The 26,577-nt window shown below is 39.7% G+C and overlaps 1 protein-coding gene and 1 long non-coding RNA gene across 2 annotated transcripts in view; one reads left to right on the forward strand and one right to left on the reverse strand.

Moving 5' to 3' along the window:
* LOC124118914 (DNA polymerase epsilon subunit 2-like) overlaps positions 1 to 17,222 on the reverse strand; it is a 76,583-nt gene extending 59,361 nt beyond the window's left edge. Inside the window, exons 1-10 of the mRNA XM_046481228.2 lie at positions 17,143 to 17,222; positions 15,265 to 15,365; positions 14,244 to 14,319; positions 13,076 to 13,153; positions 12,661 to 12,754; positions 8,947 to 9,021; positions 5,635 to 5,718; positions 4,450 to 4,506; positions 2,434 to 2,555; positions 255 to 396 (exon numbers count right to left, since the gene is read on the reverse strand). Of these exons, the coding sequence (XP_046337184.2) occupies positions 255 to 396; positions 2,434 to 2,555; positions 4,450 to 4,506; positions 5,635 to 5,718; positions 8,947 to 9,021; positions 12,661 to 12,754; positions 13,076 to 13,153; positions 14,244 to 14,319; positions 15,265 to 15,365; positions 17,143 to 17,207 (894 nt within the window). The 5' untranslated portion in view covers positions 17,208 to 17,222. The remainder of the gene's footprint in view (positions 1 to 254; positions 397 to 2,433; positions 2,556 to 4,449; positions 4,507 to 5,634; positions 5,719 to 8,946; positions 9,022 to 12,660; positions 12,755 to 13,075; positions 13,154 to 14,243; positions 14,320 to 15,264; positions 15,366 to 17,142) is intronic.
* Positions 17,223 to 17,979: 757 nt separating this feature from the next.
* On the forward strand, positions 17,980 to 26,557 carry LOC124120463. The gene is made up of 3 exons (XR_006858831.2): positions 17,980 to 18,234; positions 24,976 to 25,127; positions 26,334 to 26,557. It is a non-coding gene; the product is annotated as an uncharacterized LOC124120463 (long non-coding RNA).
* Positions 26,558 to 26,577: the final 20 nt, after the last annotated feature.

Genomic DNA, 26,577 nt, shown 5'->3' on the forward strand with positions numbered 1-26,577 from the left:
TTATTATTTTTCGTTTCATGGGCCCACCTCCCCTATAGAAAAGCAGCTGGAAAAGAAATACAATAAACATAACAATATCTATTTTTATTTTGACTCCCATGAGTAATATAGACCCTCTTATATAATTCAAAATGATATATATAATTCCATGTCTACATCATGTACAGCACTATCACGCACAGCACTATCACGCATGCACGCATGCACGCATGCACGCACGCACGCACACACTAGAGATGGACAGAATAACTCACTTTAACATGGTCCAGCCAAACATCCGACAGGAACACAATCATGGCATCCTCGTTGTCAAGCTCGATCTGTCTCAGCTTCGCCGAAGCTTTAACACATACATTAGATGGGCCACCAAAGAAGTTAATATTTCCAAAGTATGCCCTGAAAATAAACCAGAAATAAGCTGAAATACACCAAGTTCCGCATGTCAGATTGAGAACTTACACCTTTAGTAACACTAGGAGCGAAACAATACAATACAGTACTGATGTACTGCAATATCAAATGTCACACTAAGTATTGTTTTTTTAATTATTTTGTATATATTTTCACGTTACTTAAAAATGAGAACTACAGCCATGCCCACCACCAACATGACATAATAACATTTACAATGTTCATGGCTGTGTACAATAGCGCTACTGGACCGTGTTTCACAAAGAAATTGTATTGCTTCAATGATTGTAACTCATAGACTTACGACAGTCATAACACTTTGATCGCTACGTGAAACAGGGCACTGCTGCTGAATAGCTTACTCAGTGCCATGTTCTTGCAGCACTGGCAAAACGTCTTGTCATATCTGTATTTGCCATTGCTATTTATCTTAAGCCATTTTTTCATTTGTTGGATCACAGATTCTTTTGGTCAAAATCAGAAGTCGTAGGAGGGAATAATTCATTTATTAAAAGATGATATCAGCTTCATCTTTTTAAACTGGATCACAGAATGTTTTACAAGCATTAAAAAATACTCACAGAAAGTAAATGAATTTGTTACTCTTCAGAGCCTTCATCTGCTTAAAGCTTAGTTTTTTCACAGTTTTTCCTTGGAAGACAGGGGCGGTCGGGTAGCCTAGTGGTTAAAGCGTTCGCTCGTCACGCCGAACACCCGGGTTCGATTCCCAACATGGGTACAATGTGTGAAGCTCATTTCTGGTGTCCCCCACCGTGATATTGCTGGAATATTGCTAAAAGCGGCGTAAGATCAAAACTCACTCACTCACTCCTTGGAAGACAAAGGGAGTTAATTTCGGCAAAGTCCATGTGAAAAGGACAACGGTCCTGGGACATGCAATACTAATACTAATGCAAGTTATTTTGCTATGACTCGTCGACTGAACGATTTAGCCAAATTACCCCCATTTGGCCCCGCCCCTCATCCCCTTGGGCGGTGATCAGTCCTTCCATTTGTGCAATTTTGAATCCTCACCGCCGGAGAATGCTTCCAACCATATATGGTTGATATCTATCGCTTGGTTCCAGAGAAGAAGTTGCTAAAAGCAGTATAGCCAAATTATCCCTATTTGCCGCAGCCCCCCATTTGTATAATTTTCAACTTCCAGTCAAATTTCGTTAATTTCCAATTAGTGGTTCAGAAAAAGAAGTTGTTTGAAAAAATTGTTGATGTACGGACAACGGATGCCACAGCATGGCATAAGCTCACATTGGTCCATCGGACCAGGTGAGCTAATAATTGGGCATGAATATGTGTCAGCAGAAAAATATAAGTGTAAATTTGGATGATTTATCTCTCTCCAATTTTGAAAATAAATAGTTTCTGCGGATCTGTGATCCAACAAACAAACAAATAATGACGTTATCATTTGAGGGATGATTTTATTTGGTAACGTTTTCAATGTAATGCAATCTTTATATCAGTATATATAGGTAACTGAGTAAGGCCAGGTGTTTTATATTTTTCGGATTACGGACCCGCCGACTCTATTTTTTGAGAAAATGTAAAAAATAAATAAATCAGATTTCCTTTTTTTCCCCCCGCCGATAGCCATGTCGTCAGTTATTTTATTTGTTATCATCACCTTTTAATAAAAAAACATATGAATTTACCGTTGTAAAGAGTAAAGAGATACATAATTGATCTTTGTTGATCTCGAAGCCTCCCTTGACAATTGTCCGTGTTGTAAGTGGCAGAATTTTTATTGTTATAAGGGGCTTTATCATCACAAATGGCAGCCTTTTGAGCACAGAATATGTTCATAAAGTATGCCAGAGGCATTCTGCATTAAAAGAAAATGCATCTGGCTTTTTTTTTCCTCCTCCAACCCTGGACTTTGGGCTGAAAAATCTGTAATCCTAAAAATAAAAAAATCCTGGCCTAACACAATACACCTCTAATAATCACCTCTAATAAATACACTCCATAATTATGGAACATAAATGAACAAAATATAGCTACCTTGTTGTTTTGCTCGGCTCAGGAGGCGGGAAGCCAAAAGCTGTTACGTGAAATGTGCCATCTTCATATGACCCTTCCGCCAACACAAAACAATTCTCTGTAAAAAGTCCTGTGTGGAAACTGTGCATGGTTGTCAAGGAAACTCTCCTGAGAAATACATCAACACTATGGAGCTAAAGTATCATGATGTGAGGTTGACCATAAGCTCCATCAACATTGTAAACATATCGCTATTTCATTGATGTTTCCATCAACATGGTAAACATATCGCTATTTCAGTGATGTGTCCATCAACATGGTAAACATATCGCTATTTCCAGTTTCCACACTTGCCGAACTGGACTAACGAGTCTATGCATAGTCCAATCAAAATCGCGTAACGAAATTAACGTCCAGTTCGTAAACTGCCATGCAGATTTCGGTTGATCGCTTGATTTGAGAAGTATGTTTTCTGTCACTTAGCGTCAACAGATATGTTCCAAATCTGTTTATGTTTTTAACCAAAGTGATCACGTGATTTGAAGCACTTTGCTTAGAAAGACCCATTTTATTACAATAAAGATCTTGATTATCGATCAGATCGTCTTCACTTGCCGCTGCCATTTTGTTTGAAGCAGATGCATAGTGAAATGAGAGGCGGAATTTGATTGGTCAACATGAGGGAGAAGGGACAAGCTCCTTCCCAGCGTGTGACACCTTCGTTACACTCTCGGTAACATCGCTGCCACCAGTGTGGGCGCGGCCATTACAATAATCTTGAAATTTGCCCTCTAACCCCAAATGTAGTAACATTTATACTTTTGTTTATGTCTTTCGGAATGCCATCATATTTAATTTTGAAAAGGTTTACGACTGACCATGTTTTCCAGATGAATTTACTTTGTTGTTTGTATAATCAGATTGGTTCGAGATTGCAGACTAACGGAAAATCAACCTACGTCTCCCTTACATTCTTACTATATCAATTACATGATAGTTTTAATGAAATAGAAATTCAATTTGACAAGCAAAGAACAGTAATTTAGCGGCGGTAAGTGTATTTGGCGTCACGACAGTCATCACTTGTTTGTAAACAAAATGGTCATTTTGTTGCAAGTTCAACTCCAAGCATGGTTGGGGCCACCTATCACAGTGGGGAGTTTTGACTGGTGGCAGCGATAGTATAGAGAACTCTGCGAACGGGCTATCGCTGTGAGGAGCCTGGGAGAAGGGACATAGAAGGGACATAACTCATAACAGCCACTGGAGGTGCTACAATTTTGCTACAAAAATCTTTTTGGCAAGGGTTGAAACTGGACTATTACAGTCAGTTAACTCCCTTGCCTCGGGTAGATGTAGTAGCATCTGAGGGCTATAATTCTGATCTAGTTTTCAAAGCTTCAATTTTGCTACAATTGGAAACATAATAAAGATTCTTATCTTCTTCAAGCAGGACTAAAATCCATTTGATACCTCAAACTTAACATGCCTTCTCACACAAAATTTGAAAAACCTTGCACATGAAAACATCGATCTATCCAAAGCCTACGCATCGATGCACATAACGACTGTCAGTAACCAGTTAGAATTGTATGTGTTCAATATCAGAACAACAGCTTAAAAAACACATTGAAATTTATTCCTTTTATTATTAACAAAAACACACAAAACACTGTCAGGGCCACACAGTCTGGAAACGAGCACTACCAGGATTTACAGTTGAAGTCAAAATTTTGTTTTTAAAATCCCAAACTATCAAAAGGCACCAGTTTACCCTAGACCTATCTCAGTGCCAAGTTAAGATATAGGTTAAGATATCTCTCATGGTTTCGGAGTTCTGCTCCAGAAACGAAACGAAACATGACGGACAGACGGACGGATGGACAGCACGCATTCCTATAGCCCCCTTCCACTTCGTGGTGGGGAATAATAAGAGGTATCTACAGTTAGACTACCTCAAATTTCAAAACACATATATATTTCGTAATTCCCCCTATTTTTGAGATCCTGCTCCACCCAAGTACACATAAAGGATATAGCACTAGTCAGCTCCAGGGGCACGGCTCCGGTAGGATCCTCCAAGTACCACTTCCCCTGAAACACACACCATTATTCAAGCTGAGGAGGAAAGTGGCAGAAAGTCATAGCAAAAATGACAAAATCCCTAAATATCAAACATTGCCATGAGTAAAGATCCTTGAAAATAACAAAGTTTCAGATTACAAGAAGTTGCAACACATCATCCACAATGGATTACGTCACCATAGCCGCGTGTGACGTCATTCGACCTTCAATTCCGCAAAAAGGTAGCTGCTTTGTGAACCGTATGAATGTGGTTGGCACGGGTCTGTGTATATGATGGGTGCCTAACAATAATTGAGTCTGGTCCAGACGCAGCCAGGGATTGACGTTATGAGCAACATCCAATGCAATCAAGGTTCATACAGATATGAGACACTATAGGTTCATACAGATATGAGACACTAAAGCTTCATACATATATCAGACACTAAAGGTTCATACAGATATGAGACACTAAAATTAAAGGCCTTTTCAAGGCTTTCAACCATCATTTTGCAAGGCTATTTTATTTGGGTTATTAGTCTTAGTCTGTCATTATTTTTTTAAATCCAGCAAACCATCTATTAGACCTAAGAAGCAGTATGACCATCACAAATTTTCCAACAAGATTTATTTTCACAACAAACAAATAAAATAAATTAAGCCATAAATTTTTATACTTAAAAAACACAAGTAAATTTCATTTGTAAAATTTCAAGGCTTTTCAAGCTATTTTGGTCATTTTCAAGGCTTTTCAAGGTTGACAATGAAAATCAAGGTTTTTTAAGAGGGACCTCAAACTTCAAGGCCTTTTCAAGCCTGTACAAACCTTGGCAATGACACACAATCAACCAAATCACTGAGTCTGACCAACTGGGTTGCCTCAAGGGACAAACAAGGGATACTGGAGACCTATTCTAAACTGGAATCCTGACAGGGATAATAGAACACCCCCCACCCCCACCCCCCAAAGAGGTATACCAGTATAGTTTCAACTGCATCAAATACAAGAGATACATAAAACTGATATGTATACATGATGTTAAGGTTAGTCAGGTATTAGAAATACTGAACAAATTTAAAAACATGAGAGAAAATGACTTACATTCACCAATATTAGTTTCGGAAAGTGCTTCAACATAAAAAAAACCAACTTCCTACCTCTTTAAGTTGAGTCAGCATCCCCAGAATGATGATGTCTCCCAGCTTGGCTGTACTTCCCAATAAATATTCAATAGGTTTTAGCTGAAATATAACCATCACGTCTGATATCAAAGCATTTTCTAGAGGACCAACTGTTACTACGAAAATCCTTTGAAAATCACCACCACACCACCAGGGTACGATGACATTGTGGACGGGCAACAACTCACACCACCAACGTATGATGACATGGTGGATGGTCAACAACTCACACCACCAGTGAGTGAGTGAGTGAGTGAGTGAGTATGGTTTTACGCCGCTTTTAGCAATATTCCAGCAATATCACGGCGGGGGACACTCACACCACCAATGTGTGGTGACATTGTGGACGGGCAACAACTCACACCACCAACGTATGATGACATGGTGGATGGTCAACAACTCACACCACCAGTGAGTGAGTGAGTGAGTGAGTATGGTTTTACGCCGCTTTTAGCAATATTCCAGCAATATCACGGCGGGGGACACTCACACCACCAATGTGTGGTGACATTGTGGACGGGCAACAACTCACACCACCAACTTATGATGACATGGTGGATGGTCAACAACTCACACCACCAGTGAGTGAATGAGTGAGTGAGTATGGTTTTACGCCGCTTTTAGCAATATTCCAGCAATATCACGGCGGGGGACACTCACACCACCAATGTGTGGTGACATTGTGGATGGGCAACAACTCACACCACCAACATACGATGACATGGTGGATGGGCAACAACTCACACCACCAACATACGATGACATTGTGGATGGGCAACAACTCACACCTCCAATGTATGATGACATTGTGGATGGGCAACAACTCACACCACCAACGTATGATGACATTGTGGATGGGCAACAACTCACACCACCAACGTACAATGACATTGTGGATGGGCAACAACTCACACCACCAACGTATGATGACATTGTGGATGGGCAACAACTCATACCTCCAGGGTATGATGACATTGTGGATGGGCAACAACTCACACCACCAGGGTATGATGACATTGTGAATGGGCAACAACTCACACCTCCAAGGTATGATGACATTGTGGATGGGCAACAACTCACACCACCAACGTATGATGACATTGTGGATGGGCAACAACTCACACCTCCAGAGTATGATGACATTGTGGATGGGCAACAACTCACACCACCAGGGTATGATGACATTGTGGATGGGCAACAACTCACACCACCAACATATGATGACATTGTGGATGGGCAACAACTCACACCACCAGGGTATGATGACATTGTGGATGGGCAACAACTCACACCTCCAATGTGTGGTGACATTGTGGATGGTCAACAACTCACACCACCAACATACAATGACATTGTGGATGGGCAACAACTCACACCACCAATGTGTGCTGACATTGTGGATGGGCAACAACTCACACCACCAACATACAATGACATTGTGGATGGGCAACAACTCACACCTCCAATGTGTGGTGACATTGTGGATGGGCAACAACTCACACCACCAATGTGTGGTGACATTGTGGATGGGCAACAACTCACACCTCCAATGTATGATGACATTGTGGATGGGCAACAACTCACACCACCAACGTATGATGACATTGTGGACGGGCAACAACTCACACCACCAACGTACAATGACATTGTGGATGGGCAACAACTCACACCTCCAATGTGTGGTGACATTGTGGATGGGCAACAACTCACACCACCAACATACAATGACATTGTGGATGGGCAACAACTCACACCTCCAGGGTATGATGACATTGTGGACGGGCAACAACTCACACCACCAATGTATGATGACATTGTGGATGGGCAACAACTCACACCTCCAGGGTATTATGACATTGTGGACGGGCAACAACTCACACCACCAACATACAATGACATTGTGGATGGGCAACAACTCACACCACCAGTGAGTGAGTATGGTTTTACGCCGCTTTTAGCAAATTTCCAGCAATATCACGGCGGGGGACACTCACACCACCAATGTGTGGTGACATTGTGGATGGGCAACAACTCACACCACCAACATACGATGACATGGTGGATGGGCAACAACTCACACCACCAACATACGATGACATTGTGGATGGGCAACAACTCACACCACCAACATATGATGACATTGTGGATGGGCAACAACTCACACCTCCAAGGTATGATGACATTGTGGATGGGCAACAACTCACACCACCAGGGTATGATGACCATTGTGGATGGTCAACAACTCACACCACCAACATACGATGATATGGTGGATGGGCAACAACTCACACCACCAACATACGATGACATGGTGGATGGGCAACAACTCACACCACCAACATACGATGACATTGTGGATGGGCAACAACTCACACCACCAACATATGATGACATTGTGGATGGGCAACAACTCACACCTCCAAGGTATGATGACATTGTGGATGGGCAACAACTCACACCACCAGGGTATGATGACATTGTGGATGGGCAACAACTTACACCACCAGGGTATGATGACCATTGTGGATGGGCAACAACTTACACCACCAGGGTATGATGACATTGTGGATGGGCAACAACTTACACCTCCAGGGTATGACATTGTGGATGGGCAACAACTCACACCACCAACGTATGATGACATAGTGGATGGGCAACAACTAACACCACCAACATACAATGACATTGTGGATGGGCAACAACTCACACCTCCAATGTATGATGACATTGTGGATGGGCAACAACTCACACCACCAACGTATGATGACATTGTGGATGGGCAACAACTCACACCACCAGGGTATGATGACATTGTGGATGGGCAACAACTCACACCTCCAATGTATGATGACATTGTGGATGGGCAACAACTCACACCACCAGGGTATGATGACATTGTGGATGGTCAACAACTCACACCTCCAGGGTATGAGGACATTGTGGATGGTCAACAACTCACACCCCCAGGGTATGATGACATTGTGGATGGGCAACAACTCACACCACCAGGGTATGATGACATTGTGGATGGGCAACAACTCACACCACCAGGGTATGATGACTTGTGGAAGGGCAACAACTCACACCAACAACATATGATGACTGTGGATGGGCAACAACTCACACCACCATTGTGGCCTACCAATCCTCATCTGGGTCAGTTTTCATGGCAAACACAGGGTGCTGGGGACCTTTCCACATAGTGAACAGTAGAAATGTCAGGTTTATGCCCAGCTGTCTGCGTATACACAGCATGTACACTATGCATTGTAGAAAAACTGTACACACCTGGAACTTTTTACTTTGTTCTTCTGGGACTGAACCAAGAGCGGGCGCTGTAAATAGGTCATGACGCAACGTCCTCTGAAATGAGAAAAGATTTATACACCATTTGTACACAGAGTTGTAAATGCTACGACTATCATTTATTTGGTATGTTTTTGCCTCAGTCAGCAATATTCCAACTTATCACATATTTGTAAATAGAGCTGTCTGGGGAAAGCCAATCCAGTGATTGATATTGTGAGCAACGATCCACACATTTGAGGTACAATGACATGCACAAGTCATCTAACCTAGCCACTCAATCCATTTAGTCGTCTCTTACAAAAAGTAAAGATTGCTAAGGATCTATTCTGACCTGGCATCCCCACGGGTGACCCGATTGTGAAATGGATATCCTAACATAACTGTAACAATAGACGAAAGCAACATAACGATATGAATTTCATACATGTACAATCCCCCCAAAAGTTGATTTGTTCCTATAATAATAATAATAATAATTCTTTTTTATATATCAAAACATGTTCAGATTGAAGAACAGACTTCAAATACACATGCTCGAATCATAATTAGTGCCAAAGTTTCTTTCATAATTCAACTAAAGCATTTATCATTCCATAAATGTATGACATTAAACCATGCATGTCATGCCCCCAATGACAAAAATATGCGAGTTAGATAACCGAATGGTGGAAACAGCACTTTTTAATTGGTGCATGTAAGTTGGTGTTTATACAATCAAGGGAACAACATAGATTCCTTGCATCATGTTGATGTTGGAGACGTTTCAGGAGAGAAAATGGGAGTGCTACTGCAGGCTAACATCACAACACTTGTAATGAATCCTCTAGACATGCGGTATGAATAACATGCACTTGTGTAGATATGCATCCCACAATTTGGAGTTCAGTTTTTGGAAAACAAGTACAAGTTTATAAACCATACAATGTGCAGATAATCAAAAATATTATGAAGCAAAATGTTTACATATCATCACCACCATCACCATCATCATAATCCTCCTCCTTCTCATCATCACCACCATCATCGTTCGCATCGCCATCACCATCCTCATCATAATCCTCATCATAATCATTATCATCATCCCCATCCTCATCATTATCATCCCCATCCTCCTCCTCTTCATCACCACCATCAGCCTTCTCATCACCATCCTCATCATCACCATAATCCTCATCATCACCATAATCATCACCATCCTCATCATTATCATCACCATCCTCATCATTATCATCCCCATCCTCATCATAAACATCACCATCCTCATCATTATCATCACTATCCTCATCATTATCATCACCATCCTCATCATTATCATCCCCATCCTCATCATAAACATCACTATCCTCATCATTATCATCACCATCCTCATCATTATCATCACCATCCTCATCATTATCATCACCATCCTCATCATTATCATCACCATCCTCATCATAAACATCACTATCCTCATCATTATCACCATCCTCATCATTATCACCATCCTCATCATTATCATCACCATCCTCATCATTATCATCACCATCCTCATCATTATCATCACCATCCTCATCCTATCCTTATCCGTCTCTTCCCCATAATCCTCATCCTAATCATTATCATCATCACCGTCCTAATCACCATCCTCATCATTATCATCACCATCCTCATCATTATCATCACTATCCTCATCATTATCACCATCCTCATCATTATCCTCACCATCATTATCATCACTATCCTCATCATTATCATCACCATCCTCATCAGTATCATCACCATCCTCATCATTATCACCATCCTCATCATTATCATCACTATCCTCATCATTATCATCACTATCCTCATCATTATCACCATCCTCATCATTATCATCACCATCCTCATCATTATCACTATCCTCATCATTATCATCACCATCCTCATCATTATCATCACTATCCTCTTCATTATCACCATCCTCATCATTATCATCACCATCCTCATCATTATCATCACCATCCTCATCAGCATCCGTCTCATCACCATAATCCTAATCCTAATCAGTATCATCATCACCATCCTCAACATCCTCATCAACATAATCCTCATCCGAATCATTATAATCAGCACCATCCTCATCATTATCATCCTATCCTCATCATCCGTCTCATCACCATAATCCTAATCCTAATCAGTATCATCATCACCATCCTCAACATCCTCATCAACATAATCCTCATCCGAATCATTATAATCAGCACCATCCTCATCATTATCATCACCATCCTCATCAGCATCTGTCTCATCACCATAATCCTCATCCTAATCATAATCATCATCACCATCCTCATCATTATCATCAACATCCTCATCATTATCATCAACATCCTCATCACCATAATCCTCATCCTAATCATTATAATCATCACCGTCCTAATCAGTATCATCATCACCATCCTCATCATTATCATCAACATCCTCATCATTATCATCAACATCCTCATTATCACCATAATCCTCTTCCTCATCACCATCCTCATCATTATCATCACCATCCTCATCATTATCATCCTCATCATTATCAACATCCTCATTATCACCATAATCCTCTTCCTCATCACCGTCATAATCATCATTATCATCACCATCCTCATCATTATCATCACCATCCTCATCATTATCATCAACATCCTCATCATTATCATCAACATCCTCATCACCATAATCCTCATCCTAATCATTATAATCATCACCGTCCTAATCAGTATCATCATCACCATCCTCATCATTATCATCAACATCCTCATCATTATCATCAACATCCTCATTATCACCATAATCCTCTTCCTCATCACCATCCTCATCATTATCATCACCATCCTCATCATTATCATCCTCATCATTATCAACATCCTCATTATCACCATAATCCTCTTCCTCATCACCGTCATAATCATCATTATCATCACCATCCTCATCATTATCATCACCGTCATAATCATCATTATCATCACCATCCTCATCATTATCATCAACATCCTCATCATTATCATCAACATCCTCATTATCACCATAATCCTCTTCCTCATCACCATCCTCATCATTATCATCACCATCCTCATCATTATCATCCTCATCATTATCAACATCCTCATTATCACCATAATCCTCTTCCTCATCACCGTCATAATCATCATTATCATCACCATCCTCATCATTATCATCACCGTCATAATCATCATTATCATCACCATCCTCATCATTATCATCACCATCCTCATCATTATCATCAACATCCTCATCATTATCATCAACATCCTCATCACCATAATCCTCATCCTAATCAGTATCATCATCACCATCCTCATCATTATCATCAACATCCTCATCATTATCATCAACATCCTCATTATCACCATCCTCATCATTATCATCACCATCCTCATCACCGTCATAATCATCATTATCATCACAATCCTCATCATCACCATCCTCATCATTATCATCACCATCCTCATCACCGTCATAATCATCATTATCATCACAATCCTCATCATCACCATCCTCAACATCCTCATCATTATCATCACTATCCTCATCATTATCAACATCCTCATCATTATCATCATCACCATCCTCATCATTCTCATTCTCATCATCATCACCATCACCATCCTCATGATCACAATCACCACCACCCTCCCGTCCATCATCATCATACTCGTCAAGTACCTGGTGTAGTGTGGTGTATCGGTCCCGAAAGAGTGCTGCTTTATCCAGGGAGCTCCCATGGAGCACTGGTGATGAATATCCCATGTCGCTGTCTCTACAATAGATATTTAATCTGCATCATTCCTTATTCTGTGGAAATACTTACACCTTCGGCTTCCTGATACTGCCGGACTGACAGACATGCAGGACTCCAATAAAACACATCCTGTGTCACATTAGACAAAAGGTGTTCAGGAATTGGGATCATGTCTAATTTATTAATGCCAAGTAAATTATTCAAAAAACAATTCCCAAATAGAAATACTGTGATAGAAGTCTCCTACAGGACACTATCAAAAATATGCCATCATTAAAGCTTTAATTGAAAAAAAAGCCTGTAAATATTTTGAAGATGATATGATTAAATGATACTTACGGAATAAACTTTTTCCTCTCTTGATGATATGAAAATCTTGGAACTGAGAAAGCATCGATGATACAGAAGACTTTGTCCCTGAAAGAGTTGAACAAAAACTATACATCCAAGGAATTTAGAGGACAATCCTGAAACGGTATTGATTTCTACTCCTGTCAAAATGGTCAAGCACGCTTCGTAAATCAGATTTCATATCATACTGTTAATGAGCCATGGAGTATTTACACATGTCATCATTCACACTGGGTAGTGATAGTTTTCTTCGGGATTCAATAGATGTTAACTCTCTTGGGTACAGTCTATTGGGTTTGGGGGGCCAGTCGCTCAGCTGCCCCAATTCGCTGTGCAGAGTTGCATCCCTTTGGGCACGCTAGAAACCTATGATTGTGGGTTCGAATCACAGTTCACCCCGATTATGTTTCTAGGTTTGTCAGCACCATACCCGTGCTCGTGGGTTTCAACAAAGTGGTTAATGTCTGAGACCTGCATCACTTCAGGCTTTCCTCCCTAATTAAGCTGACACGCTGTGATATAAATGGAATACTGTTCAAAGCAGCATTAAAGCCCATCTCACTCACAACTGGGTTTTGTAATCCAATGAGCGGAAGTTTTAAAGATAATTCTATTTCCAGTCCTTTCAGGTAACTTCTAATCAGCATATATTCATGTGCTGCACGACGTGATTCAGTCACATGTCGCATAACTTCATAACAGCAATGGCTGTCTAATTAACAAGACAGATGTTACACATTTATGCATTATTTGAAGCAGCAGAGTTGATGAACCAGCAGCATTAGAAATTGGCACTAGTCCTATAGTCCTTACCAATCTGTCCGATAGTTAAGGTATCATAAGGACTAGTAGAAATTGGCCAATTTAAGGGTTTTTCTATATGCTATCATAGTAGGACTAGTGGACTATAACCGTTAGTTTCTACCCCTAACAAGTGATGCATTCAGTCAGTAAAAAAACATCTGCAAAGACACACAGGTACAGAAGTGGAAAAAGGCCTCAACAGGTACTTGCAGTGATGTAATGCTTTGGATTTCTTAGTGCATATTTGTACGCAAGCAACTAAAATTTAATTAGCTTTTGGCGATTTAGAATGCATATTTTGCATGATACGCAGTTTATCTGAAGCTCGGGTCCAAACAATCGAATGCGTTACCCTTCATCCTCCTGCTCATCATTGCACTCCTGTACTGCTGATTCACACACTGTCCGGTCGATCATGGATGACGATACTGCAACATCAGAAGGGAACAATTATTGACATGAAAAATGTGTCACAATATATACAAATCTAGCAATAAATTTGGTTAAAAAAAAAAGAATATCACAGACAGTGAGTAAGCTAAAATGAGGAGCCACTGGCTTCTTACGTTTCATAACTCACCTGAAAGGCCCTGTTTGTGGATATGTTATAGTAATGACATCATTAATAAAACAATACAGGCAATAACAGAATCTAATTAATTTATGCCCAGGAATCATCTGTTGTCTATTAGATGACAGCTAGGCCCAGAAATGTAATAATGTTCCACTTAGGAACTATAACAATTCACGGCCTAGGACCATCATCCAGTGATAGACAACAGATGTCTGGTATATAAATTAACCAAGAGTGAGTGAGTGAGTGAGTGAGTTGGGTTTAACGCCGCTTTTAACAGTGTTCCAGTTATATCACAGCGTGTCAGCTTAATGTGGGAGGAAAGCCCGAAGTGATGCAGGTCTCAGACGTTTACCACTTCGGTGAAACCCACAAGCACGGGTATGGTGCTGACAAACCTAGAAACATAATCGGGGTGAACCGGGATTCGAACCCACAATCATAGGTTTCTGGCGTGCCCAAGGGACGCAACTCTGCACAGCGAATCGCGGCGCCTTAGACGACTGGGCCACCCGTGCCCCCAAATTAACCAAGAACATCAACTAGCTGAATAGTGATAACATATAGCAATACCCCCGAAAATGTTTGAAATTCTACTAGCCCTTAGGATACCTTGAACATTAACAAAACTTGTGCTAGCAGGCTAGAGCCAAGTTCCATCCCTGAGCCTAGACATTTTATGCTTCTAAAACCCATTTTTGTATTATTATTGAGCCTTCGTAAACTTTTTGTTTTGAAAATATTTATTAACAGCTAAAAACCCTAATTACACATTACAGTATAAAGGGAGATAACTCACATGGTTGTTTCTGCACAATCTCAATGATTTTCTCCATCCAGGAGTCTCTCTGTACATCGGTCACAGGGGTCAACACGTCCACAAGGTAGCGGCTGGCCTCACTGTAACCATGACAACAACAAACACTCATCAACGGAAGAAACTGGAACATCAGTAATACTATCTATATGTGAAAGCATTTTGTTGTTAGATAAGCATCAGTGAGTGAGTGAGTTTGGTTTAACGCTGCTTTTAACAGTACATGTATTCCAGTTATATCACGGCGTGTCAGCTTAATGTGGGAGGAAAGCCCGAAGTGATGCAGGTCTCAGACGTTTACCACTTCGGTGAAACCCACGAGCACCGGTATGGAGATAAGCATCAGACAAATATCAATATTCTGACACCTCACATCTTGCCAAGGCAAGTGTGTCCGCTATCCTGTATCAAAGCCTACTTAGTGGAAACTAGACTTTTATAAATAGGCCAGTGGACACTCTTGCCTCTTGAAGATGGATACCTATCTTCCTGAGGCAAGGGAGTTAACTGACTGTAAAAGTCCAGTTTTCGACCTTGCCGAATTAGGATGGAATGTCTGAGTTCGATCATAGCGCCACCAGTGGCTATTACGAGTTATGTCCCTCCTATTAACCAATCAGATTCCACCTCTCATATCACTTGCATTTGCTTCAAACAAAATGCCGGCACCCAGTGAAGACGATCTGATCAATAATCAAGACATATATTGAGATAAAACATGTCTTACTTCACGCAGTGCATCAAATCACGTGATCACCTTGATTAAAAACATGAAAAGATTTGGAAAATATGTGTTGACGCCAAGTTGGCGGTTCACATGCTTTGCATATCCTGCAATCAACCGAAATCTGCACAGCGGTTTACCAACCGGATGTCTATTCCATTACACGAATATGATTGGACTATTCATAGACTCATTAGTCCAGCCAAAATATAATTCCATATCAGCCCAGTTCAGCAAACGGTCGAAACTTGATTTTTCTAGTCAGTTAACTCCCTTGCCTCGGGAAGATGGTCAGAAGCAAATGCAGAACAATATATATTTATCAACATTATATATATTCTGTCCTTTCAGAGAAATACAATAGTTAATTATGCCTCCACTGAAAAAAAAAAATTAATATAGATAGACACACAGACAGACAAATCTCATCCCAATAACATACAGCAATATACACATACACCATATAATGTGTGTGTGTGTGCGTGTGAGCATGTGTGTATATAGACACACAGAACAGTAATTTACATACATTTATATAAAATAGATTTTGCTTTTCTTGAAAAGTTATGGCAGTCAAAGAACATAAAACATTGCAAGATAATACAAAGGCTGTTTTTAGGCATATCACACCATATATATATAATTAGGTCAACTCTCCCTGAACCTGCCAGACGCCTTAATACTAAAAATAAAATCACATTTCCTGTTGAAAGCATGTACTCAAGTAACTAGGGATGTTATTTCATGTAGATTTACACAGATATGAACTTAAACTTGAATCACAAATAATGTTTTTTTGTCATTGAAGTGTTGTCAGCTGGTTATGGATTGGTTCTGAAGAACTTGGGAGGCAGAATACATCGAAGTCTTCATGATCAATTGTAAGGTATGTATCTTATAGGATGAATATTGTTGTACATGGGAGTCCAATACATAGCATCAGACGACACAGTTTATGGACAGACACTTGAATGACAGATCCACTTTATTGTGATGTCATGTTTACTGCCAAATCACTGCTTTCAAAATAAACATGGTCCTGCGGAAAGGTGTTTGTATATGTCGAGATCAATGAGTGTAAGTGGACTCTAGTGTTTGTTTCCGATTACTTCACAAAATAATATCTGATTACACACCTCCTGAGAGTGAGGCCATGCATCTTGAAAGACGACTGAATGTGTGACTTCAACTTCGCAGCCATTGCGTATGTCCCGCCAATTCGTATTCACACAACTCGATAAAACAAATATCAGCAATACAATTGCATATCACTGAAATTGGGTCATAATGATAACTATAAACCTTAAAATAAATATTTTAAGTAACTACAAAAATAAAAGTATGTCACTTAAACTTTAAGTTGGAAAGCATTCTTATTCAGCTTTATCGATTTGTACAATAATTCGTGGGACTTTCCCAGTCAAAGATAAGCTCTAAACACAGTGTGTACTTTATCCTAGCCAATAGAGGTATCGGAAATGTCACTGTTTGGAGCTGCACTGGGGTTAACCCCCCTTGTTTTGGAGTGTTTGAAGCGCTCTTAAATATTTTATATGCAATGCTGTGAGTGAACGCAGTTTTAAACAGTGTTTTAGTGATAAAGAAACAGTTTGTATTCCAAGGCGTGAAGGAGGCCTTAAATATTATCCATGTCTCGTTATTGCGCATTTATGCATGTGGTCGTAAAATATATTTGACACTGAAATTAAATAACATATCTTAACTGATTTATACCACTGTGTATATAAATTGGAAATATTAATTTTTGCTTCTTTTTTTTATATGTAATAATATTTTCTACAATTATAGTATGAAATCAAAATTTGTCCCCATCCCTTACGAGGAATATCAATATAACATGTGTGATGTTACAGAGTATCCTAACTTTTGATATTATCTATTGACCACAGGGAACTTACTCACTAGGCTAGTTCCACATATCGTATGCGCAAGCTAGCTTATGCAACCGGGTACCTTCTGTGTTCTGTGTGCACCCGGGTGCTGTTTGATTTCGGGTAGACAGGATCCCAGTCAAGAAATTGCATTTGTTTGGCAGGTGCGAGGGGGATGAAAGCGAGCATTTGATTGGATGACCGTGTAACCCCTGACCCAACAGGATGTTTTGTTAGACCGTGGGGGTTGTGTTTGTCGTGTCACTTCAAGGGGACAATTGTCCATAATACGCGAACGACAGTTTAAGATTTGTTTGCACACAACATTTAAATAAGGTGAGTATTGATTGATATAACTTACAATTATACATAACAAAGGTATAACAGGTTTATAAGCCCGAAACACGGAAATGATTACGTCAATTTCCTTATAGTAGGTCCACGCTATACATATGTAGCCATTGCGACTCGAATATGAAGGCCTAGAGAAGCAATCTACGAACGTTATGTACAAATACTAAACGAAATACGTACGTCATATCGTATGTTGACCTCGATAAGAATAAGGAGCATGACATTTTGAAATATATTTATTTCACACTGTTTGAACGTGTATTATTCATTAATTGAATTTTGAACATAGAATCAGAATCTTCAGTATTATACAAATATGTTTATTAAAAAAACCCAGGCCTTTGGAAATCTTTTTAAAAATTAATTGTTTCATGTGTGACCAGCTGATGATATGCCATGTTTATGATCTTTATCAATATGATCTAATAGGGGTGGTGGGGCAGCCTAGTGGTAAAAGTGTTAGCTCACAGTCATAACGGTAAAGACCTGTGGTAAAGACATGGGTACAATGTGTGAATTTCTGACGTTCCTCACCATGATAACCATACTCACTCCCTGACATCTAATAATAGTTCTGATCATCACTTCTGTTGCAAGAGGTCACTAACAGGACCATGTGGTCACGCTCGCTGACTTGGTTCATGCATGTCATTGTATCCCAGTTGCGTAAATCGATGCTCATGATGTCAATCACTGGATTGTCTGGTCCAGACTTGATTATTTGGAGTGGATGAAAATACTTTCATTTTCACCACTAATTTTCCCTTCTAATTTGTGTGTGACTGTCACGATCCACTTATGCATCAGTGCATGTATAGGGACGTCCCACTGCTAATGATTACAGTATGATGTATCATGATGATGCGAACAACATAGATAATTCTAACTTTGATGACATACCTTTGACCTCCTTCAGCTCAGCAACAATATGATCAAATTTCAAAATGTTCATAATTCACCTACATGTCTAAACAAGCTAGCTTGTGTACCCTATGTTAAACTGAACTCAATTGTATACAATTTTGGTATTCAAATCTTAAGTTGTAATTTAGAACATTATGTTCATTGGACAACTAACTAGTGATAGTAGCATGACCAAGATTGATTGTTGATTTTTCAACTTTAAGCATGGTATATGCATGTCCATAAAATGTAATAAAATCAAATGGAGCAGAAAAGTTATTTGATACCCAATTTTGATGATGTATTTTTAGATGTTCATTATCCTGGTAAGCATGGTAAGGAAACTAGTAAATTTGAAATCATAGAAACCAGTACACAACAATGTTAAATAGAGGATTCATCACGAGTGTTTTTTAATATGGGAAATATCAACCAAGTCTTAGTTAATCGGTATTTGCCGAGCCTTTGGCGAGGCAAATACTGATTAACGGGACGAGGTTGATATTTCCCATATTAAAAAACACGAGTGATGAATTCTATTTATCATTTTCACATTTTAGCTTCCAAATTAAGGAATAATTACATTAAACATTAACATCACCAACTTGTCGAAATCTTACGTATAGATCGTGCGTAGTGATACATGTTTTCCATAGCCATGTAAACCAAAATAAACAATTCGCTGAGAAAAAAAGTTCCTCGGATTATTTTAAACAAAATACTTGAACAGACTTTTGCAGAATAATTGAAACTTTAATAACGGTAACAACAACGATTCTGTGTAATCTGATTATATCTCTGGTGTAACTTCACTAATAATATATAGTTTCAAATCAAACCGCTCGCTCTTCCGGTTATCTAATTTGCATATCTAATTTGCATACTTATGTCATTGGGGTATGACATACATGTTTTTATGTCATAAGCTCTCTATAAATCCATGTGTAGGATGGCCATTTTTAAAGTCCCTCACCTGATACTGCTTGAATATTGTAAAAGCAACCTGAAGCCCTACACTCACACAGAACATACATACAGTGTTAGATAAAAAAAATATTGCTAATCATCTGTTTCTGCTATCTAGTGTCTGTCACAGTCCTTATATCTCAAAAGCATATCTTTTTATGTGCGTTGTGAACTGTTGAACTGTCCATGAAATCGCTTGACTGATTAACATCCTGTGATAAGGGTGTGAACTCGGATTTTACACTGACATTGACAAATGATTTGTTTGTTTGTTTGTTGTTTAACCATGTTAACGCCGCACTCAGCTATATGACTGCGGTCTGTAAATAATCGAGTCTGGGCCAGACAATCCAGTTCTTGGGATCATGAGCATCAATCCACCCAATTGCGATACGATGACATGCATCAACCAAGCCAGTGAGCCTGACCACCTGATCCCGTTAGTCGCCTCTTACGACAAGCATAGTCGCCTTTTACGGCAAGCATGGGTTGCTGAAGACCTGTTCTAACCCGGATCTTCATGGTTCCATTGACAAACGAATGATTGCTGAATATGACAATGACATGTGAACAAATGATTTTGAGGTACTATGACCATGACATAACCCATGAAGATCCGGGTGAGAATTGGTCTTTAGCAACTCAAACTTGTCATCAGCGGTGACTAACGGGATCTGATAGTCAGACAGGCAGACTTGGTTGATGCATGTCATCATAACCCTGATCCATTGATCAATGCTCATGATGTCAATCACTGGATTGCCTGGTCGAGACTTGATTATTTACAGACTGCTGGAATATAGTTGGACTATTGCTGAGTGTGGTGTTAAACAACAAACAAACCATGATGATTGTTTCTTCAAAATTGTCAACAGTATAAATTATTTGTATCCATGCTAATTTTGTTTGCCTTAACACTGCCTATAGGACGCAATAGTTTGCACCCTGTCAAACCCTGCTATACTCCATGATCGTGATACTCAAACATGTCAAAATTTGAATTTTATTCCACATGTATGAAATGTCTGGATGACAGATGCGTGAAAGTAATAGGCAAAAGGAGGTATTACAGGATCTGTGATATGTCAGACCGCCTCCGTGGTCTAGTGGTAGAGCGTCCGCCTGGAGAGCGGAAGGTCCGGGGTTCGATCCCCGGCTGCGTCATACCAAAAGACGTTAAAAGATGGCACTTGTTGTTATCCTGTCTGGCGCTCGGCCTCGTCTTACCAAAAGATGTTAAAAGATGGTACTTGTTGTTACCCTATCTGACACTTGGCATCAAGGGGCTAAAACGAGGACTGGTCGGCTCGAAGTCAGTATACTGTGTCTGAGTGGGGAATTCATGTTAAACTGCGGCATGGTATCAGTCTGGACCAGTACAAGCAGCCACACAAACACAGGTACATGCACATCTCCATATAAGTGCAATAATTTTGGACGCAACGTTTAACCCCATTTCACCTCACCACCTCTGTGATATGTCACTGGACTAACATTTAGCCCAGAAATAAAAAGTTATCTTATTTGAAAATGTATGTCTACAAAATATATAAACTACAATATATATAAACTACAATCCAAATGGAGCCCAGAACAATGCTGAATTCCTTTGCTAGATCTGAGGCAATGTAGACTTGAGTTGGATTTATTTGTTAAATTATTGTGTAGGGTCTGTGAGACTACATGTCATCTACACTAGATTTACCCAAGGGCCCTTTCCTTGTAACAGGATGTATACTATGCAGGATGCTGCTGTTCATTTAAAGGTTAGATGTCGGAGTGCCAGCTGAGGGGGGTTTTATCGATACACTAGACAATACTCCTGTCTCACTCACACATCCGATGTATGTTGTGTTGACGGGTGTTTTGTATACATATAAATCAGGGCCCCGTTCCACAGAGCGATCTTAGTGCTACGTTGGTCGTAAGCCTATGACAAAGTATGGGAGTTACGACCACCTTAGCATTAAGATCGCTTTGTGGAACGGGGCCCAGGTATTATTAGCAGTAACTGTTACAATTTTGTGTCATGCATATCATTGTCATGTTTATTTCCTGACCTAAAACTACAAACATACAACTCCAAAATCATTCGCAATTAAACTTCTAACTTTTTTTAGTTATAATCATGGTAATTAATCACCTGCATTTTATGTAGTCTGGAGCCACTGCAACCTTTTTATCATGTTTGTTTGAACAAGCACTTCTCTGAAGTAAGTATGTAAAATTAGGTTAGAACTTGTATTGCATATGGAATTAGGTGCTTTACAACCATTATGTTATTATTCTGATGATATAAAATTATTAAACATCTTGAAAGATGGGGTCCCATTCTGTAACTCCTGTATAACAAGGTAGACATGGTAGATGGGGCCCCATTCTGTAACTCCTGTATAACAAGGTAGACATGGTAGATGGGGCCCCATTCTGTAACTCCTGTATAACAAGGTAGACATGGTAGATGGGGTCCCATTCTGTAACTCCTGTATATCAAGGTAGACATGGTAGATGGGGTCCCATTCTGTAACTCCTGTATAACAAGGTAGACATGGTAGATGGGGCCCCATTCTGTAACTCCTGTATAACAAGGTAGACATGGTAGATGGGGTCCCATTCTGTAACTCCTGTATAACAAGGTAGACATGGTAGATGGGGTCCCATTCTGTAACTCCTGTATATCAAGGTAGACATGGTAGATGGGGCCCCATTCTGTAACTCCTGTAAAAGGTAGATATGGTAGATGGGGCCCCATTCTGTAACTCCTGTAAAAGGTAGACATGGTAGATGGGGCCCCATTCTGTAACTCGTGTATATCAAGGTAGACATGGTAGATGGGGTCCCATTCTGTAACTCCTGTATAACAAGGTAGACATGGTAGATGGGGCCCCATTCTGTAACTCCTGTATAACAAGGTAGACATGGTAGATGGGGCCCCATTCTGTAACTCCTGTATAACAAGGTAGACATGGTAGATGGGGTCCCATTCTGTAACTCCTGTATATCAAGGTAGACATGGTAGATGGGGTCCCATTCTGTAACTCCTGTATAACAAGGTAGACATGGTAGATGGGGCCCCATTCTGTAACTCCTGTATAACAAGGTAGACATGGTAGATGGGGCCCCATTCTGTAACTCCTGTATAACAAGGTAGACATGGTAGATGGGGTCCCATTCTGTAACTCCTGTATATCAAGGTAGACATGGTAGATGGGGTCCCATTCTGTAACTCCTGTATAACAAGGTAGACATGGTAGATGGGGCCCCATTCTGTAACTCCTGTATAACAAGGTAGACATGGTAGATGGGGTCCCATTCTGTAACTCCTGTATAACAAGGTAGACATGGTAGATGGGGCCCCATTCTGTAACTCCTCTACATCAAGGTAGACATGGTAGATGGGGCCCCATTCTGTAACTCCTGTATAACAAGGTAGACATGGTAGATGGGGCCCCATTCTGTAACTCCTGTATAAGGTAGACATGGTAGATGGGGTCCCATTCTTCACCTCCTCTGTGTCAAACATGGTAGATAGAAAGGTAGGGACATTGTATAGATATGCCTCAGTAAGAAGGAATTCATACATTTCTTTTGAAGTTCTTTTCAGCATACAGAAATACTTTTAGCTCACCTGGTGATTGAGCCAACGGCACATTGCCTGTCTATCCACCTTGACATCTCCTCTGAAATGACAAAGCCACTCGAGCCGAAACATTTTATGAATGATCGCAGCTACAGTGTCTCAAATTTGCTTACAAACTTCTGATTCAATTTTGAACTTTAAAGGGGCACTGATCTAACGCAATTCCCCGGGACTGGTTGTTGCCTTTGTTATTGTTTTTTCCCTGTGAGTACCCGGATGTATAGCAGAAATCTAGACCAGTTCGTGACCTCTGCTGCGCCATTCATAAGCGCATTAGTCACTTTTATGGGTAGTAATAAGGGCGTATGGTCACATTGATCAACAAAATGAAATACAGTTTTCGAGATAATAAGGAAATGTAGGTATCTTTGTGGGTAGCATCGGTAATGGTGACGAAGTTTTGATAAGTCACTTGCTTGGTAATTTTGCGATTTTCGTTTACACTATTTCGACTTGCAACACAAAGTAAATATTTCACCTGAGCATTGCTTTTTTATATAGTGTGTATATTTTTTTACTGTCAAAATGTGTAACAAATTTATTAAACGCCTAAATATTCAGTTATTTTACAAAGTGACTGAAAAAATTTTCCATCTGTATTATTATGATAACGAATTCCAAACATTTTGATGTTTAATGTCATCACCAAGAGACTGAAAATGTTACGTTGAAAAGTACATTTCTATGTTGTCTGGCTTCTAATCCTACAGAATAATCAGTTGTGATGTTTGTAGGCCCTTTTGATCGTCTTAATCAATCTGGACAGATTATTTAGTCAAAATGACTGAAATATTTACACATTTTATAAATTGCCTGAGAGAATCACATTTTACAAATTGACGGTGATATATACACGCTTACAAAGCATGTGCAAAGGAAAAGACCTGTGAAAACAACGTCTATCGTGCATTGAAGAATTTCCCAACCAAGACATAGAGAAACAAGAACGAATCGGTTCAAATGAAGGAAAACAAAATGCAAATACCATAATTACAACCAACCAAATTTATGTGAATAAATTTTAGGCAGCTTCCTTGTTCGAGGAATGTATCCGTGAATATCCACACAAAAGGAACAATATCCCACTCGTCTGCAGCTGTACAAAGAAACATATTCGATGTCTCTGTAACAATCAAATGTTTTAAAAGATATATATCGTTTCGGGATATTATAACCCGTGTTAGTTTCTCAACTGATCACTTGGATTGTTTCAGGTGTTTCACATAGGTGTCAAGTCTCAAGGGTCGGCTGAGAAAGCCCACGTGACAACTATTTTCATAACGTCCACGGTTCCTAAAAAATCCATTGAGTGATTGATAACAACGATCAACCAGTCAACTTATTATCAGTTAACCCTTTGAACAAAGTATGTTGCTTTTACATCGGCACTTCACGCCATGATATGAGTGTATTCCTTTTGTTTGAGTAAACCTAGACATGTAAACACTCACTTTTGACATTTCCACTGTGCAAGATAACGGTGATTAATCAATCAATGTATTTTCTGTTAATCCTTTGATGACTAGGAACGATCCGTTGATTAACAAAAAAAAGTAAATCAACAGATCATTCACCTCTTGCTGGGCTGCCACGTGCATATTACATAACACACATTTCATCTCACATCTCATAATTACCCCAGACACAATAAATGCCAAATGGGAACTTTTGTCAGGTAATCTAAGTGGTGCTACCACTAATTGTACCTGTAATAAATTCATTAACTGAGCATCAAGTGAATGACGACAAATACACAAGTGTAGGGTTATACGAGAAAACGTGAATGTCAACAAGGGTGTAGTAATCATATTATCGACGCAATCCGAAATCCAAAAATGCTTTCACTGCATGGATACTTTTTTTAGTATTAAACTACAACCATCTAGGGTATTTCCAAATGACGCTTCCGATGAGCTCCGCCGTTCTTTCTGTCTGTTTGTTTAGGCTGAAGAAATTAATTAACATGCGCCCTTTGTCGAAATCTTTATAGATCACAGTTAACCAATCAGTGTTTATGCAAAAATGCGTAAAACAAATATTGCCTCCAGCCTCCAAGTTTATTTAGCTGTCCTTGCAGGCGGTAGCCCAGTCTCTGGTCACGCTCAGTTGCGTTGCGTATCATTCGGGTACTCACGGGGGGAAAAAACAATAACAAAGGCAACAACCAGTCCGGGGAATTGCGTTAGATCAGTGCCCCTTTAAATCTTGACATCATACTTTTTGTCTCTAATGCCGTCATTTCTGCAAAATCATAACAAAATTTGTAATTCAGCAAATATACATGGTATAATGATGTACACAAGACATATAATACATGTATTGCCATACGTTAAATTTTTATCAAGTTATGACCTTTGACCTTCAAGTACCCTCATAGACTTTTAGACATGGTCACCATTATTTTGTATAATTTAGGCAAGTTTCACAGCCTGTCACTCTAATTATTCTCTTATTTATTTGAGTCCAGTTTGATGCAGTGAGCTGAGCTCATCATCTTGGTCTGTCCCTAAGGACTGCCAATTTCCTATATCTTAAATAACTGAAAATATATTCAAATGTATCTTTGTTTCAGGAGCCAACATAGAGACATTTTTCAGCATGGCTTGTAGAGGCTGGTTGTTGGTAGTGGGAATTAGTTGTTTGATCCTTGCTGCCAAGGGGAGTAGTACTTCAGATGTGTTCACGCCAACGTCAATGTCAACGCCAACGCCAACGTCAATGTCAACGCCAACGCCAACATCAACATCAACAACAACATCACCATCACCATCACCATCACCATCACCATCACCAACAACACCAGTAACAGCAACAGC

The sequence above is a fragment of the Haliotis rufescens genome, unplaced genomic scaffold (assembly GCF_023055435.1).
Source record: "Haliotis rufescens isolate VD_foot unplaced genomic scaffold, xgHalRufe1.0.p SCAF_3, whole genome shotgun sequence".
Classification (NCBI taxonomy): Eukaryota; Metazoa; Mollusca; class Gastropoda; order Lepetellida; family Haliotidae; genus Haliotis; species Haliotis rufescens.